At 46.9% G+C, this 16455-nt stretch overlaps 3 protein-coding genes and 1 long non-coding RNA gene across 4 annotated transcripts; 3 read left to right on the plus strand and 1 right to left on the minus strand.

Moving 5' to 3' along the window:
- Positions 1–795: 795 nt before the first annotated feature.
- LOC6597966 (DNA topoisomerase 2) lies at positions 796–6755 on the plus strand. The gene is made up of 5 exons (XM_002023133.2): positions 796–977; positions 1749–2345; positions 2415–2838; positions 2923–5942; positions 6007–6755. The coding sequence occupies exons 2-5, from the start codon at positions 1791–1793 to the stop codon at positions 6361–6363; spliced, it is 4356 nt and encodes a 1451-aa protein (XP_002023169.1). The 5' UTR covers positions 796–977; positions 1749–1790; the 3' UTR covers positions 6364–6755.
- Positions 6756–7191: 436 nt separating this feature from the next.
- LOC6597965 (ran GTPase-activating protein) lies at positions 7192–9343 on the minus strand. Its single transcript, XM_002023132.2, has 5 exons — positions 9192–9343; positions 8447–9128; positions 7893–8376; positions 7681–7830; positions 7192–7603 (listed from the first exon to the last, which is right to left on the minus strand). The coding sequence occupies exons 1-5, from the start codon at positions 9295–9297 to the stop codon at positions 7274–7276; spliced, it is 1752 nt and encodes a 583-aa protein (XP_002023168.1). The 5' UTR covers positions 9298–9343; the 3' UTR covers positions 7192–7273.
- Positions 9344–11844: 2501 nt separating this feature from the next.
- LOC6597963 lies at positions 11845–12568 on the plus strand. Its single transcript, XR_003408674.1, has 3 exons — positions 11845–11910; positions 11970–12214; positions 12275–12568. It is a non-coding gene; the product is annotated as an uncharacterized LOC6597963 (long non-coding RNA).
- Positions 12569–14113: 1545 nt separating this feature from the next.
- Positions 14114–16100, plus strand: LOC6597962 (heparin sulfate O-sulfotransferase). The gene is made up of 5 exons (XM_026988032.1): positions 14114–14332; positions 14399–14735; positions 14788–14926; positions 14992–15212; positions 15278–16100. Exons 1-5 carry the CDS (start codon positions 14227–14229, stop codon positions 15519–15521), a joined length of 1047 nt encoding a protein of 348 aa, XP_026843833.1. The 5' UTR covers positions 14114–14226; the 3' UTR covers positions 15522–16100.
- Positions 16101–16455: the final 355 nt, after the last annotated feature.

Here is a 16455-nt window from a genome sequence, read left to right on the forward strand (position 1 = left end):
TAAACCAGTCAAGTGGAAAATAAATTCATTAACTATATAAATTATGTGGGCATAGCTGGGCGTTCTTTCTAGCTAGTAATATTCGACGGAATATCAAAATATAGCAATATGAACGACTATCCTCTTTGTTTGTTTTGTTTCATCAATCGTATAAAACTATGTGGGCATGGCTAAATGCTCTATATAGCTAATAATATTTGACGGAACATCAAAATTGAGCAATATGGTTTGGTATATGCCAAGGGGGTATTTAAATTTTAAGCCGCATATAATGAAATTTTAATAATGTTAGCGCAGTTCAGGTGAAACATATAGTTGATTTTTTTTTTAAGTTCGGTGGAAAGATGGCCTGAATCTACAAGAACAATATTAACAATCGTTAATATTTTCCGCAATTTACCTCAAGTCGTTGAACTGCTTAAATAGAGGGGGCTTAAGTGGGCTAAGTACGGTTTGTCATCATACGAGACGCTATATTGTTGTTAAGGAACCAAAATTGAAACAAAAATATCAAAATCAAGTATCTAAAATAATCCAGTCAAGTAGGGCTGGGCAGGGCTAAGATATCTAGATAGCTAGTAATATTCCACAGAATATACACACAAAATCGAATATAGAGCTTGAATTCGTCAGTATATATACGGTATATTTTTAAAATGAGACGGTATATTTTGGTATATTTCTGAGGATCGGAGGTATGTTTTATAGATAAATCCGCGGTTACACGGTGTTTTTTTTCCCTGCATCTCGTCGTCTGGTTGTGTGTTTGGAGTGTTTAAAGGCTTTTAAATGTTTTAATATAATTAATAAGTTCGATCTGAAAATAGCTTCCAGGGCAGTAGAGGCTAGGCCGCGCACGGAAAACGAAAATTGTAGCGCGTCGTCTTCTACTTTGTGTAAAAGAGGCGATTTCGACGAGAATTTTTTTTCGACGGCAGCAACTGAATATACTTAAAACCTCGCAACCAATTAATAAGGTAAGCCGGGTCATAGATAGTTGAATATATAGCTGCGATTAAATTTGTATAGCGAAAACAGGCAGATATTTCCCTATGTGATTCACATTATTCGTGTAGAATTAAATTTTTCCCTGCGCGTCGTTTGTTTTTTGCTCGCAAATTAAAAATGGCGCTGCCGGTATAGACATCAAGAACTGCATTGCGCTGTACAAAAATGTCCCCGTCCCCACTCACCGCAATACAAGTAAATGTATGCACGCTTGCTGTCTAGTGCTTTTTATTGAAAAAAATAAATAAATGGGTGTCAATCGATTCGGTATAACTAAGTTCTGCTTAATTCGGCGAATGCCGGCAAAGACCGATTTACACACAGCACAGGCACGGCGGCACTTTTCCACGAACACACACAAATGCCGCCAAAGCCAGGGTTGTTAGACGCGTTAGACGCCCGCCAGTACAGTAGCAACAATCTTTTATTCAGATATGCATTCATGTGCATATTATATATGCCTTGGATTTTATTTTCATGCATTGTGATATTATAGTTTCCAAACTTTCGACTGCGCACCGTATCGTGCTTAAGTCTGGTGCAGTCGCAGACTCGTAGGAACCCGAGCGCGAGCTCGTCTGGGCAAGAATGTTCGGCATTGTCCCAATCCACGCGTGATTAATAGCTGTTTAGCGGAGCGTAGGACTTCTACTGGGTACAGTAACGTTGGTTAGATGTTAGATTATAGACGGCACTCAACTCAACAATTCATAATGAACAATTTATTTTAATACAAACAGCTCAACCACACCAGAAGCAGCAGCACGAGCAAGAGCAGAATCATGGAGAACGGAAACGCTTTGTCCATCGAGCAGATGTACCAGAAGAAGTCGCAGCTGGAGCACATTCTGCTGCGGCCCGACTCGTACATCGGCTCCGTGGAGTTCACCAAGGAGCTGATGTGGGTCTACGACTTTGAGAAGGCGCGCATGATCCAGCGGGAGATCGCGTTCGTTCCGGGCCTGTACAAGATCTTCGACGAGATCCTGGTCAACGCCGCCGACAACAAGCAGCGCGACAAGTCAATGAACACCATTAAGATTGACATTGATGCCGAGAAAAATGTCGTGTCCATCTGGAACAACGGCCAGGGCATTCCAGTAACCATGCACAAGGAGCAGAAGATGTATGTGCCGACCATGATCTTTGGCCACCTGCTGACTTCGTCCAATTACAACGATGACGAGAAGAAGGTCACCGGCGGCCGCAACGGCTACGGAGCGAAGCTCTGCAACATATTCTCCACCAGCTTCACTGTGGAAACAGCCACCAAGCAGTACAAAAAGAACTTTAAGCAGACCTGGGGATCCAACATGTCCAAGGCTTCCGATGTGACGGTAAACTCCCCCAGCCGCTTATCCTTTATACATATATTCTATAACCTTCTCCTCCCGCCCGCCATACAGATTAAGGACTTCAATGGGACCGACTTTACCCGCATCACATTCAGCCCGGATCTGGCCAAGTTCAAGATGGAGAGGCTGGACGAGGACATCGTGGCCCTAATGTCGCGTCGTGCTTTCGATGTGGCTGCCTCCTCGAAGGGCGTCTCCGTCTTCCTCAATGGCAATAAACTGACGGTGAAGAATTTCAAGGACTACATCGATCTACACGTAAAGAACCAGGACGATGATTGCGGCCAGCCGATAAAGATAGTACACGAGGTGGCCAACGAGCGATGGGAGGTGGCCTGCTGTCCCTCCGACCGCGGCTTCCAGCAGGTGTCGTTTGTGAACTCCATAGCCACCACAAAGGGCGGCAGACATGTCGACCATGTTGTCGACAATGTAATCAAGCAGCTCATCGAGGTTCTGAAGAAGAAAAATAAAGGTAATGCCCGCCTACTAAGCACTAGGATGCTATCGAACTAAATTATCTAATGGTTGCGTTTCCCCCGTTATTTCCCTCGGTTAGGCGGAATCAACATCAAACCGTTCCAGGTGCGCAACCATCTGTGGATCTTCGTGAACTGTCTGATCGAGAACCCCACCTTCGACTCGCAAACGAAGGAGAACATGACCCTGCAGGCGAAGGGCTTCGGCTCGAAGTGCACTCTGTCCGAAAAGTTTATATCCAGCTTGTCCAAGTCGGGCATTGTGGAGTCTGTGCTGGCATGGGCCAAATTCAAGGCCCAGAACGACATAGCCAAGACGGGGGGCAGGAAGTCGAGCAAGATCAAGGGCATACCCAAGCTGGAGGATGCCAACGAGGCCGGCGGCAAGAACTCGATCAATTGCACCCTCATCCTGACCGAGGGAGACTCGGCCAAGTCGCTGGCCGTCTCTGGCCTGGGCGTGATTGGGCGCAACTACTACGGGGTGTTCCCACTGCGCGGCAAGCTGCTCAATGTGCGCGAGGCCAACTTCAAACAGCTGTCTGAGAACGCCGAGATCAACAATCTGTGCAAGATCATCGGCCTCCAGTATAAGAAAAAGTATCTGACCGAGGACGATCTGAAGACGCTGCGCTACGGCAAGGTGATGATCATGACGGATCAGGATCAGGACGGCTCCCACATCAAGGGTCTGCTGATCAACTTTGTGCACACCAACTGGCCGGAGCTGTTGCGCCTGCCCTTCCTCGAGGAGTTTATCACGCCCATTGTGAAGGTCACCAAGAAGAACGAGGAGCTCTCTTTCTACTCGCTGCCCGAATTCGAGGAGTGGAAGATGGACACGCCCAATCACCACACGTACAACGTCAAGTACTACAAGGGTCTGGGTACTTCGACCTCTAAGGAGGCAAAGGAGTACTTCCAGGACATGGAGCGCCATCGCATCCTCTTCAAGTACGACGGACAGGTGGATGACGACAACATAATGATGGCCTTCTCCCGCAAGCATATCGAATCGCGAAAGGTCTGGCTCACCAACCACATGGACGAGGTGAAGCGCCGCAGGGAGCTGGGTCTACCCGAGCGCTACCTCTACACCAAGGGCACCAAGCACATCAGCTACTCGGACTTCATCAATCTCGAGCTGGTACTCTTCTCCAACGCCGACAACGAGCGCTCCATCCCCAGCCTGGTGGATGGCCTGAAGCCGGGCCAGCGCAAGGTCATGTTCACTTGCTTCAAGCGCAACGACAAGCGCGAGGTAAAGGTGGCCCAGCTGTCTGGCTCCGTGGCGGAGATGTCGGCCTACCACCACGGCGAGGTCTCCCTCCAGATGACTATCGTGAATCTGGCCCAGAACTACGTTGGTTCGAACAACATAAACTTGCTGGAGCCGCGCGGTCAGTTCGGTACTCGGCTGACGGGCGGAAAGGACTGTGCCAGCGCTCGTTACATTTTCACACTGATGTCGCCGCTGACGCGCCTCATCTACCACCCCCTGGACGATCCGCTGCTGGAGTACCAGACCGACGATGGCCAGAGGATCGAGCCATTGTGGTATCTGCCCATCATACCGATGGTTCTGGTGAACGGAGCCGAGGGCATCGGCACTGGATGGTCCACCAAGATAGCAAACTACAATCCCCGCGAGATTACCAGGAATCTGAGGCGCATGATCAACGAGGAGGAGCCCTTGCCGATGCATCCGTGGTACAAAAACTTCACCGGACGCATGGAGTACATCTCAGACGGACGCTACGTGCATACTGGCAACATTCAGATCTTGCCCGGCGAACGAGTCGAGATCACGGAACTGCCCATCGGTGTATGGACGCAGAACTACAAGGAAAACGTCCTCGAAGCGCTCTCGAATGGCACGGAAAAGGTCAAGGCCATTGTGTCGGAATATCGTGAATACCACACGGACACCACAGTCCGATTCGTGATCAGCTTTGCCCCGGGCGAGTTCAGACGCATTCAGTCCGAGGACGGCGGATTCTATCGCGTGTTCAAGCTGAGCTCCACCCTGTCGATCAATCAGATGCACGCCTTCGATCAGAACAATTGCCTGAGGCGGTACGCCTCGTCCACGGACGTGCTGAAGGAGTTCTACCAGCTGCGCGTGGAGTACTACGGCCGCAGGAAGGAGTATTTGGTGGGCCAGCTGACGGCATTGGCGGACCGACTGAGCGATCAGGCTCGCTTTATTCTGGAAAAGTGCGAAAAGACGCTGGTGGTGGAGAACAAGCAGCGCAAGGCCATGTGCGACGAGCTGACGAAGCGCGGGTATCGCCCGGACCCAGTCAAGGAGTGGCAGCGCCGCATCAAGATGGAGGATGCCGAGCCGGAGAACGAGGAGGAGGAGGACGAAGAGGGCGAACAGGCGGCTCCGAGCAGCAGCAAGAAGGATGTCAAAAAGGAGGTCGACCCCGACAAAGCCTTTAAGAAGCTAACGGACGTTAAGAAGTTCGACTACCTCTTAGGCATGTCCATGTGGATGCTGACCGAGGAGAAGAAGAACGAGTTGCTCAAGCAGCGCGACTATAAGCTGAGCGAGCTGGACAACCTGCGCAAGCGGACTCCCCACCAGCTCTGGCTGGATGATCTCGATGCCCTGGAGCAGAAGTTGAACGAGGTTGAGGAGAAGGAGCGACTCGAAGAGCAGGGCGTCAATCTGAAGACAGCCAAGGCCATGAAGGGCCAAAAGACTACCACGGCCAAAGGTAGGAAGGTCAAAGGCGCGGCGGCGGCTCCCACCGGGGACGTATTCCCCGACCCAGATGGCGAGCGTGTCGAGTTCAAGGTAACCGATGAAATTGTCAAGAAGACAGCAGCGGCGGCCAAGCTAGCCACCAGAGCCAAGAAGGAGCCAACGGGCAAAGCAGTCAAATCTGAACCGGGTGAAACTAAGGTCGAGGAGGTGGACGAGTTCGATGCTTTGGTCGAGGCTGGACCAAAAATATCTCCAAAGGCCAAAAAGGCACCAGCCGTCAAAAAGGAGCCGGCCGCCAAGAAGGAACCGGCCGAGAAGAAGCCGCGCCAGAAGAAGGAGAATGGTGGCGCCTTGAAGCAGGGAAAGCTTGATTTCAGCAAGGCCAAGGTGAGCATAGGACATCGAATATAATTCTTATTTATTAATTAATTAAATGTTATATCGCTCCTAGGCCAAGAAAGGACATGGCAATGACAGCTCGGACGATGTCGAATGCGTGGAAGTCGCGGAAGTGGAGCCGCGAGCAGTGCGTCCTGGTCGCAGGGCGGCAAGCAAGAAAATCGATTACAGCGCTCTCATCTCCGATGAAGAGGAATCCGCTGCCGCGGCATCTGATGGGAAGACAAGCGGCGGCGAGGATGATGACGGCGATTCTCCCATTAAACGACCGGTCAAGCGCACACGCGACGAGGACAGCAGTAGCGGATCCAAGAAGAAATCCCAGCCAAAGAAGAAGCGCGCCGTTATCGAGAGCGATGAGGACGATGTAAATGATGATGATGATGATGATTCCGATTTCGATTTCTGAGGGAAACGAAACGCACAAGAAAATCGTTTCAAGGTCTCCTGTTTCGCATAATTCTATGAAAAGTATTTGGCAAGCATCTCGGAGACTGTCCTGTCCTGTCCCATTGGCAACAATCCGATGGCTTGATTGTTTATACTACCCATTGTCCGCTGAGTCTCCTGCTCCTGCTACCCCCCGATCATCAATCAGTGTTTATTTTTGGTGTTTTAATTTGTATTTTAGGAAACCACTTCATTACATTCGTCTACTGTAGCTGTTCTCAGTCGGATAGCAGCGAATAATCCACCAGCAGAAATACGCATACACATACTATCGATGTATTAACATGTTTTATAAACATAGTTTTTAGAGTCGTACAATTTTTTCATGTAAATAAATAATTTTACCCAATTCGAGCGCGACTCCTCTCTTTCCATCAGCCAAAGCCATGATGGCACGTCTGAGGACTGCGTGAACGGCCAAGCGCAAGCCGTTCATCGCAGCAAATCTCATTAGAACTAATTGAGTTCTCCTAGTCGCTAGTTGATCGATCTCGCGCTGATGGATTTGGTTATTTCTCTAGGTAAAAACAAAGTGCTAACCATATCAAAAGATTATGACCACATTAAAGGGAAAACAAAAAGAGTAGTCGCATTTTTGACGATTGAAGATACTTTCCGGGGATTGGATTGGGTAATTTAATTGTGGCGTGTGATTCAAAAGGTTCATGTCGGAGCGTTGTTTGATCTAGTGTAGTATTGGCCGGAAAGTGCGGTTTTCAGTGTTTTCCTTTGGGCAGAGCATGGTTTTATTCAAACTATCGGGTGCCGAAATTAAAATAACTATAAATAAGTCATACGCATGTATTTTCTCCAACAAAGGGGAATTTGATCAAATTTAAACTGATTTTGAGTCATAATTTGGGACCAGTTTATGCATCGACTTTATCCAGAAATAGCTTAAATGTATTTTTGATGTTGTCATTGGCGAACTGCGGTTTTTTCAGAGCCTCGCGAAGGGCGTAGCGGCAACTTTTCACATCGTACTCTGTCTTGAAGGCCTCTTCGCAGCGCAACAGGCCCAACTGCTTCAGGACATAGTTCACGACACGAGTCTCCTGCTTGGTTTTTACGGCATAGTCGAAGGTGGCCTGGAAGAGCGAAGCGGCGAGCTCTAGAGCCGGCTGAGATAACTGCGACAAATGCGCGCACTTCAGGGTGGTGAAGACGAGGAGCAGCAAATGGTTGTCATCGGTGAATTGCTGTGCAAGAAAATAGAGAAGTGAAAGAAAGGCGTGTCAGCGGTGTGGTGAGGCATGTGGGACAAAGGCCAACTCACATTTATAATCGCCTGTAGGGCCTGCAGCTTATTCTCGTCGTCGAGGGACTCGAACTGTTGAAGGGAGCAGGGCGTCTGGCTCAGGCAGAACTGTTCGGGGTTACAGCTCTTGCTGTCGCTGGCTTTGGAGTTTATCGACTCGTTGAACAACTGAATAGATAGATGGGTTACAGGAGAATCATTCGCTTCGGTGCATTGTCGCGGTAACAAACCTTTGTGGTGTATGCAGTGGTGGTCACATAGGCGGTCTCTTCGGCGTACTCCTCGTCATCTTCGTCTGCCTCTTCGGTCGTGTCATTGGCGTGCTCGTGCTCGTCGTACTCGTCGTTTCCTTCATCGTACTCGTCGCCATTTTCCTCCTCTTCCTCCTCCTCCTCCTCAATAGACTCTTCGCCCTCCATCTCACCCTCGTCATTCTCTAAAGGTTGCAGAGCAACAGCATTCGGATACATGGACATCTGCTCGATGATCTGCGCGCAGCCCTCCTCTCCGAAGCAATTGCTATCAATGTTGAGCACACGCAGCTTGGGCTTGTTCTGGATGGCCGTAACCAGCACCAGACCGCCATCAGAGTTGATCTCATTGGAGCTTAGGTCAATCACCTCCAAATCATAATTCGAGTTCTCCAAGGCCTCGGCGATTTGGTAGGCGCCATTCGTGCCTATAAGGCAGTCGCCAAAGTTGATCTCCCGAAGCCTGTGTGGCATAAGTTGCAGGGGGAATAAGTAATTTCATTAGCGAGGATTCCATACAGTACTATACTTACATTGTTAGGCTTTTAATAACTTCGGCGATCTCATCAGCTCCCTTGGACTTCAGGGTGTTGTCGTACATATTAAGCACTCGCAGGTGTGGATTCGCCTTAAAGGAATCAGCCAGAGCTTTAACCCCTTCCAAGTATATAGAGTTCTGTAGCAGGACAATCTCCTGGAACGTTTTCAGAGTGGCAAAGGCGTTGGCCATTGCCTTCGCGCCGGCATCCTCTAGGCGATTACGTCCGCCCATAAAGAGACGGAGCTGGAGCGGCGTTCCCGCCTTTTTCGCATTAGCATGAAGATCGATGAGAGCCCTGGACAACATGGCACCGCCCTCGGAGCCAAGGCCACAGTTGTAGAGGTGCAGCTCCTGAAGCGAGTAACAGACTGGCGAGCGCAGAAACGCTTCCAGTCCACGCATGCCATTGGGGCCGAGGGCATTGTCGCTCAGATCCAAAACCGTCAGTTTTGCTTTTGCTTCAATGAGACCAGCTCCAAGGTGCTTTAACGCGTCTGGAATTTCATTTTTAAGACGGCTCGTAAACATATTCTTCCACAGCGCCTTGCGGAACTCCGGATGACGCTTCAGGGCCTCCCCAATGGCAATGGCTGCCTCCACTCCCAGCGTGTTGCCATCAAGGATCAGGAAATGAACCTTGGCTTGGTTGTTGAGAGCATCCACCACGTCCTGAACTGTGCAACAGCATAAAGAGCGTAAATTTCAGTCTGCAATGTTTGGCGTCGTTCGCCACTCACCATCCGATGCAGAGTTCCAGGTTTTGCCCTTGTCCTGGAATGATATGCCCTGTTCTTCGGTAATTTGGGCCGCCATGCTCGCAAAGTTGAAGGTAGACATCGACATGATTTAACAATTTTAATATTACTAATTTAATGACACTGTACTTAATGGACGCTTGGGACGCCGGCTGCAAAATTCGTTTTAACCTCGCAAAAAATAGGCGCTAGAATTGGCATTATATACGGATATACCGTAAATATACCGTCGCTTCAAATTTGACCTAAAAAATACCTAAAAGTACTAAAAATACCGTACTAAAAGTACGTACTAAAAAATAACGCTTTTCCGGTATTTTCCGGTATTTTTCAGTTCGCCGCAATTCGCTTTGGCAACAATGAGTCTCATTCCATACACAAATGTTGCGCATTCCATACACAAAAGTTGCGGCAACATTTACTTGAAAACCGTTTTTTGGTCAAAATAAAATACATAAAGGTAATTAAAAGAAGCAATCTTGTAGAAAATGCATTTATCTATGGAATAATGCTAAGTGGGCAAATCTATATAGCTTGAAATATAGGCAATACCCGATTCGCCGCAGTTTCGCTATTGCAACAATGAGTCCCATTCCATACACAAACATGTTGCTAATTCCATGCACACATACCCTGGGGCAAATGGATGTTATAGAATTGTGAATACGTTTGTCTTCCAAGGCTCCGTAGGTATCAGGATCGACATAAGTATACACAGGATACTAATAATGTACTTGAATATGTCTAAAGAATATCAATTTGAGAAAAGGTCTTAATAAATTTCGTTTGATCTTCATATAAAATTAGCGAAATAGGGTGTACAAAGGGCTATACACGCATCACGTCTTTAAATACCAGCAACATTGCGACTCTTTTTTGTTGAACTTTTTCGTTTAAACCTTTTTTTACAATAAATACAATAAAAGCAAGGATTAAGAATACACCAGTTAAATAGAAAATTGATTCATCAATCGTATAAAATTATGTGCGCATGGCTAAATGTTCTATATAGCTGGGAATATTCGACGGAATAAAGAATTGAGCAATTGGAATGATACTCGTTTGTTTATGCTACTGTTGTATGAACATAAGTGCCTTGTGCGTCTGCCTACAGTGGCTTCAAATGACAGTAAGTCCTGATGTCACAGGGCACTCCCAAAAACAGCCGCTGTTCCACGGCTATTCCGTGCTTTCCACCTTCTTCGCATTTACAGTTAAAGTCGAGCCACAGAGTCTGCAGCGATGCCGAAACGACCAGCGGCGCCCTTTGGCGCAGTTGTGGCCCACTACTCCCTGCCTCAGCCACCAGAAGACGAATTTCATAGGAAAACAATTGAAAAAGGAGGAAAAAGAACAGACCCTGGACGGCATCTGGACACCGGGTTCTTCAGGATTCTGGCGTCTGGTGCGATGGAAAGACGTGGGGAATGGGGCCTGTTCTCGCGTCGGTCCGATGCGGAGGCTCATCTCATCGAGATCACCCGCGTGGATGGCAGCCGTCGTGCTTTGTGGAAGGGGGGTGGAGAAGCCGCGTTCCCTCGTCCTCGAGACGCGTCGCGGGTGCATGTACTTGAACAGAGTCGCCTCGGACTCCATAAGCCGCGCCACGATGGACGAATCCGAGCTGCAACCATAACCGGGAGCTCTGGAGCGACTGGAGCACCGGGGACTTTGATCAAGACTGGCCAGAGCCGCAGCCTCGCTAAGGACGTGGCCTGCATCCCTCCCAGCTACGACAGACTGCCCGAATTAGCTGCTGCCGGTGTCCGGCAAGATTATCCGTGCCCAGGTGGAGCTCTCTCTCCCTATTCAGCTGTGTTCTAAAACGTTGCCTCTTATAGCTTCCTGGGCGAACTCGCCGAAGCCTCGAAGCGTCTGCTCTTCTGGACAGATGTCAGCAGCCATCAGGCCATCATTCGGGCCCGAGTCGATGGCAATGAGCATGTGGACCTGGAAGAAGTCACGACTCTGGCCTTAGGCCAACAGTCCGATATCCCATGCGTATCGATGTTAGTAAGCAACCAATATTGGACACCTTTGGACACTTGTAATCTCCTGTTCCCCCTTTACAGAAAAATCCGTGCTTCCATGCACATCTCGCAGGTCTCTGCCTTCGGGAGATTTGTGTCGGACGATAAGACCGGACTGGAGAGGAGCGCAATCACACCTGTCTGCACAGTCGCACAAAGTGTTTCCACATCTGCATGGCCAGCGGGGTATGACACGCAGTATTCACGACGTATGCTCGTGCCAGATTCTGATGCTCTGATGCTACTGGAGGGCAAGGAGAACTACGGCGTCTATCCGGACAGATAATTTTAAGTGGCGGGAGTAGTGACATAAAGAACGACTGTATATCCGCCTTCTGGCGCTGTGACGAAAGGACTGCCCGGCGGAGCAGTTCAGCTGACAGTCAACCGAGGGCAGAGACAAGACTCTGATCTGCGATGGTACCACCAGTGACAACTGTAACAATGTCCACGATGAGGCCGACTGCTGCAAGCGACCTGAGAGTTTCAGTGTCCCATCAACCTGGTGAGTGGAAAGACACGATATCTGCCCAAATTCTTAAACTAACAATATTCTACTCCACCTTCCCACAGCTTTGCATCGGCCACCCTGCTCTGCGATGGCCGTGCCTCGGATATTTTCGCGCACCGAACCAAAAATCGAGCTTTAATGGCTCCATCGAAGAAATTAAGTAACTAGACTTAAGACCGCTAGACCGCTTAGAAATTAAAGACTTTAAAAATGCAATAGAGAACCTGCCGGCTATGCCATATGAGGTGCAACGCGACCAAGCTGCGGATGAAGATGGAGCGAAAGACTATGGATGAGTATGCCAGGCTACTACTACCACAATGCCTTCTACAAGGACCCAAGGTCCGAAGGCGACACCAGTTTAAGGTACGCGCTTGTCCCCAACGAACGAAGGACAAGTTGCTCAGTATGCCAAAAGCGGAAGAGGATGATTCGCCCGAAGAGTTTCAGCATGAATAGGCAAAGTAAGTATAAGTACCACCAATTGTATGACACATTTTTGGCTAATTCTCGACCATTGACAGATTGGGAAAGTTATTTTCTCCGGTAACCTTCTACGCCTTTGCAAAGTACGCGGACAAGGAAACAAAACCGAAACAAATAAGCACGGAAGAAGTCAAGCCTTCTACATATATTCCCTGAGGCAAATCCTGCTTTTATGGCGAAGTTGCTAGCATCTGGCTATCCCGTTAACGAAACAGCAGTCAAGTTTTTAGCGGAGTATGGTCGGAGAGGCATAGGGATCCGTGTACGTCGGACCAGATAGAGCTACGTCGGAGCTCAGTTAAAGGTTGAGCTGGCCAACGCTTTCAGCAATCTTGCTGGACCGGATTTATTTATTTATGGTAATAAACTCATTCCACACCACCCAAGAGGTCGAGTTTTTGGCCCCTTTTTTTTTAAAGTGGTATCCCCAATAGGCCTAATCCACTATATTTACTTTTAGGACGGGGCATCGATCGTCGGGGTGTCTGAAAGTATCAAGTTATTAACAATAAATGTAATATTAATCGTCGAATTTGTACTTCGACAGGACCTAGGGCTTCCAGCCAACTTGCAAATTAAGTAAAACTTTGAAAAAGAGATTTTCTACGCGGTTCCTTGAGCTAATAGAGCTAGAGTGCCGACTAAGCGAACTATAAAATAGAGAGCATCCTCTTGAAATTCATTAGGCTGGCTAATGTGGGATGCATAATCTACAATGTCCGCCGCAAGCCTTTTAATGATGAAACCCATTGCTTCGAGCTTATTGGAATTTATGTCCCTTAGCTCCAATGGGGTTGCGCGCGGAACCAAAAAAAATTTGTCAACCATCATTCTGATGTTGAATAGCTCTGTTGTATAATAATCATGATACTCCGTGGGGACTATTGGGTGATAATCTGGCAAATTATCAAAGACGTCCCTCCAATTCGTTGGCGTGAAGCTCGAATTGTATAAATTTCTAAGAATGATATCGGAGAAGGGCGCTTTTTTGCTGTTGTAAAAAATCCTATCTAGATGGGGGAAATCCCACAAAAAGCTTTTTCATCCCAGGCTCCAAAGAAGACTTTTTCTTGTTATTCTGGATTTTTATCGAATAACTATTATTATAATTGTTATTCTTGATTTTTATTGAATAACTATTATTGGGGTATTATTAGGGTATACAAAGTCGCAACATAGCGACTGTTTTTTTTGTTGAACTATTTACAATAAATACAATAAAAGCAAGGATTAAAATTTATCCAATCTTGTAGAAAATTTATTCATCAATGGGATAAAATTATGTGGGCATGGCTAAATGTTCTATGTAGCTAATAATATTCGACGGAATATCAAAATTGAACAATATGATTTCCAATCCGTAACGGAGAACTATTAACCTATTATAAGCCAAGGGGGTAATCATTTTAGCGCAGTTCAGATGAAAGATTCGTGGGGTTTGGCAACTTAAAGGGAAGTATAGGATGGATCTATAAGAATTTACAATCGTTAATATATTCCGCCATTTACCTCGTGTAGTTGAACTATTTAAATATAGGGGGCTTAAGTGGGCTAAGCTCGGTTTTCCATCATACGAGTCGCTATATTGTTGTTCAGAAACCAAAATTGAGGCAAAAACAAGCAAAGCCAAGTATTTAATGTGCCAGTTAAGTAGAAAATTGATTCATTAATCGGATAAAATTATGTGGGCATGGCTAAATATTCTTTCTAGCTAGTAATATTCGACGGAATATCAAAATCAAGGAATATGTAAAATAGAGCTTGAATTCGTTAGTATATTTACGGTATACTTTTAAAATGAGACGGTATATTTTGGTATATTTCTAAGTTTCACAAGAAATCCGCGGTCACACGCCAAATGTTTAAATAAAAAAGTCAAACAAAACATGCAAAACAGCATAGAATTAAGCTGAAATACAGGCTGAAAATGTGCTGCAGCGACACCCATTAGAGAAATTCGGCCGGCGGCTTATCTAGGAAAGTGCTCAATATGTTGATTCTTCTGCGTCCTACACACTGGCTAGTACTCATCGCCCTTTGCATTCTGACCTGTGCTGGCTATTGGTTGCTCTGGTCTGAAATACGCCTGGAAAATGGTTCGTTGTGGTTCTGTTTCCCCCTTATCTGCGATCTTCATCTTACTAAATTGATTGTTTGAGCAGCCTTCAAGCCGTTGACCAAGGTGACGGAGGGTGGCAGTGCGCTGGAACAATCATTGTCTGCTCCTGTGGCGACCGCCGCTGTGGACAGCTTCGACTACGAGGAACAGCTGGTGGTGCTCTATAACCGTGTGCCAAAGACGGGCTCGACCAGCTTCGTCAACATAGCTTACGATCTGTGCAAGCTCAACAAATACCATGTTTTGCACATTAACGTAACTGCCAATATGCACGTTCTGTCGCTTCCAAACCAAATCGCCTTTGTGCGAAATGTCTCCAAGTGGCATGAGATGAAGCCGGCGCTCTACCACGGCCACATGGCGTTTTTGGATTTCTCCAAGTAGGATCAGTATCATATGTCATGAAACCTCTACTTAAGTGTAATTTTTCAGATTCCAAATAGCCCACAAACCCATCTATATAAACCTAGTGCGCAAGCCCCTTGACAGACTTGTCTCCTACTACTACTTCCTACGTTTTGGCGACAACTATCGACCGAATTTAGTGCGGAAGAAGGCGGGCAATAAAATTGTGAGTACTTAGCGGGCATCCATCAACAATCACATCCACATTACTTCTCTCGATTCTGTACATAGACGTTCGACGAGTGCGTAGTGCAGAAGCAACCCGACTGTGATCCCAAGAACATGTGGCTGCAGATTCCCTTCTTTTGTGGCCACGCTGCCGAGTGCTGGGAACCCGGCAGCGATTGGGCCCTCGACCAGGCCAAGCGCAATCTGGTCAACGAATACTTTCTAGTCGGAGTCACAGAGCAAATGTATGAATTTGTAGATCTGCTGGAGAGATCGCTACCCAGGTAACGCTGCCCTTTTATCGCTTTGAATCCAAATCACATTGTAAATGCAACTCTCTGACTTCAAGAATCTTCCATGGCTTTCGTGAGCATTATCAAACCTCTAATAAATCTCATTTACGCGTGACGTCCTCAAAGCTTCCGCCCAGCGAATCCACGATCAAAAGCATACAGAAGACCAAGATCTGGCAAATGGAGAACGACCTCTACGAGTTCGCGCTGGCTCAGTTCGAGTTCAACAAGAAGAAACTGATGCAGCCGGACAACAAGCATCTGCAGAAGTTCATGTACGAGAAGATTCGACCAAAATGATTGCGTAGGCGCAGCAGGAGTCGCAGGCGAATCAAGCCGACTTCCGTTGTGTAGAGTTGCGTTGTGTCCACTCCCCTCCACTCTCCGATGCTTTTGCTGTAAATATCCAAATTAGATTTGATCTGTACTTAATAGCAAGTGAAACGACTTTGTGAAAGACACTAAAGACTTAAGCATTGAATATCGTTGGCATATAAATCGAACATTTTGTATGTATGTAGTCTAAGCCTCAAAACCCCGCTGTGTAACACTCGAGAGCAGAGCGCTTTTCTAGTTGATCGTAAGCAATATCTAGCAACAATTGAATGCACAATATCCTTTGTTTAGTAAAATGTACTCTTTTATACTCGACAATACAAAGATAATTCGTAGTTGGAACCATTGATCTACAGTGTATCGATTTTCCGTAGTTTTCCATAAGTGTAACGATATTTATTGATATTGGACTTGGCCGTAACGTAAGCAACTCTCTCATTAATTGTAACTCTCTCTGTAATCTAACTTAAGCTAAAGATTATTTGAGGGTCTCTCTCTCTCTCATCGAATTTGACTTTCAAATTAAATGCATGTAAATAATTGATAACAATTGAATGTCTATTGTTCTGCTCTGCGTATCAGCAGCTGTCGGCCAGATCGCGTGTTTGTTAATTGATTAATGCCATCATTGGGTTACTTTCAACTTTCAGCAACATGTTGTACTTTGCATAAGCTAATTGCAATTGGTTGCCTGGCAAAATCCCGCTGGACTTTAAGAGCTGACGTAGCTGTACCTCCCGAATGAAGGTGACTGACTGACTGACAATAAGACGGACTGGCGGTGGCTCAGGTGGGTCGGACAGTACAGAATAGGCTCAGCTCAGGCAAGTGCAAGAAAATGAAATTGAAATACATTTGGAAACAACACAACAACACAGCGAAATACTTAATTAATTGC

Source organism: Drosophila persimilis, unplaced genomic scaffold, assembly GCF_003286085.1.
Source record: "Drosophila persimilis strain 14011-0111.01,24,50 unplaced genomic scaffold, DperRS2 tig00000124-arrow-pilon, whole genome shotgun sequence".
Classification (NCBI taxonomy): domain Eukaryota; kingdom Metazoa; phylum Arthropoda; class Insecta; order Diptera; family Drosophilidae; genus Drosophila; species Drosophila persimilis.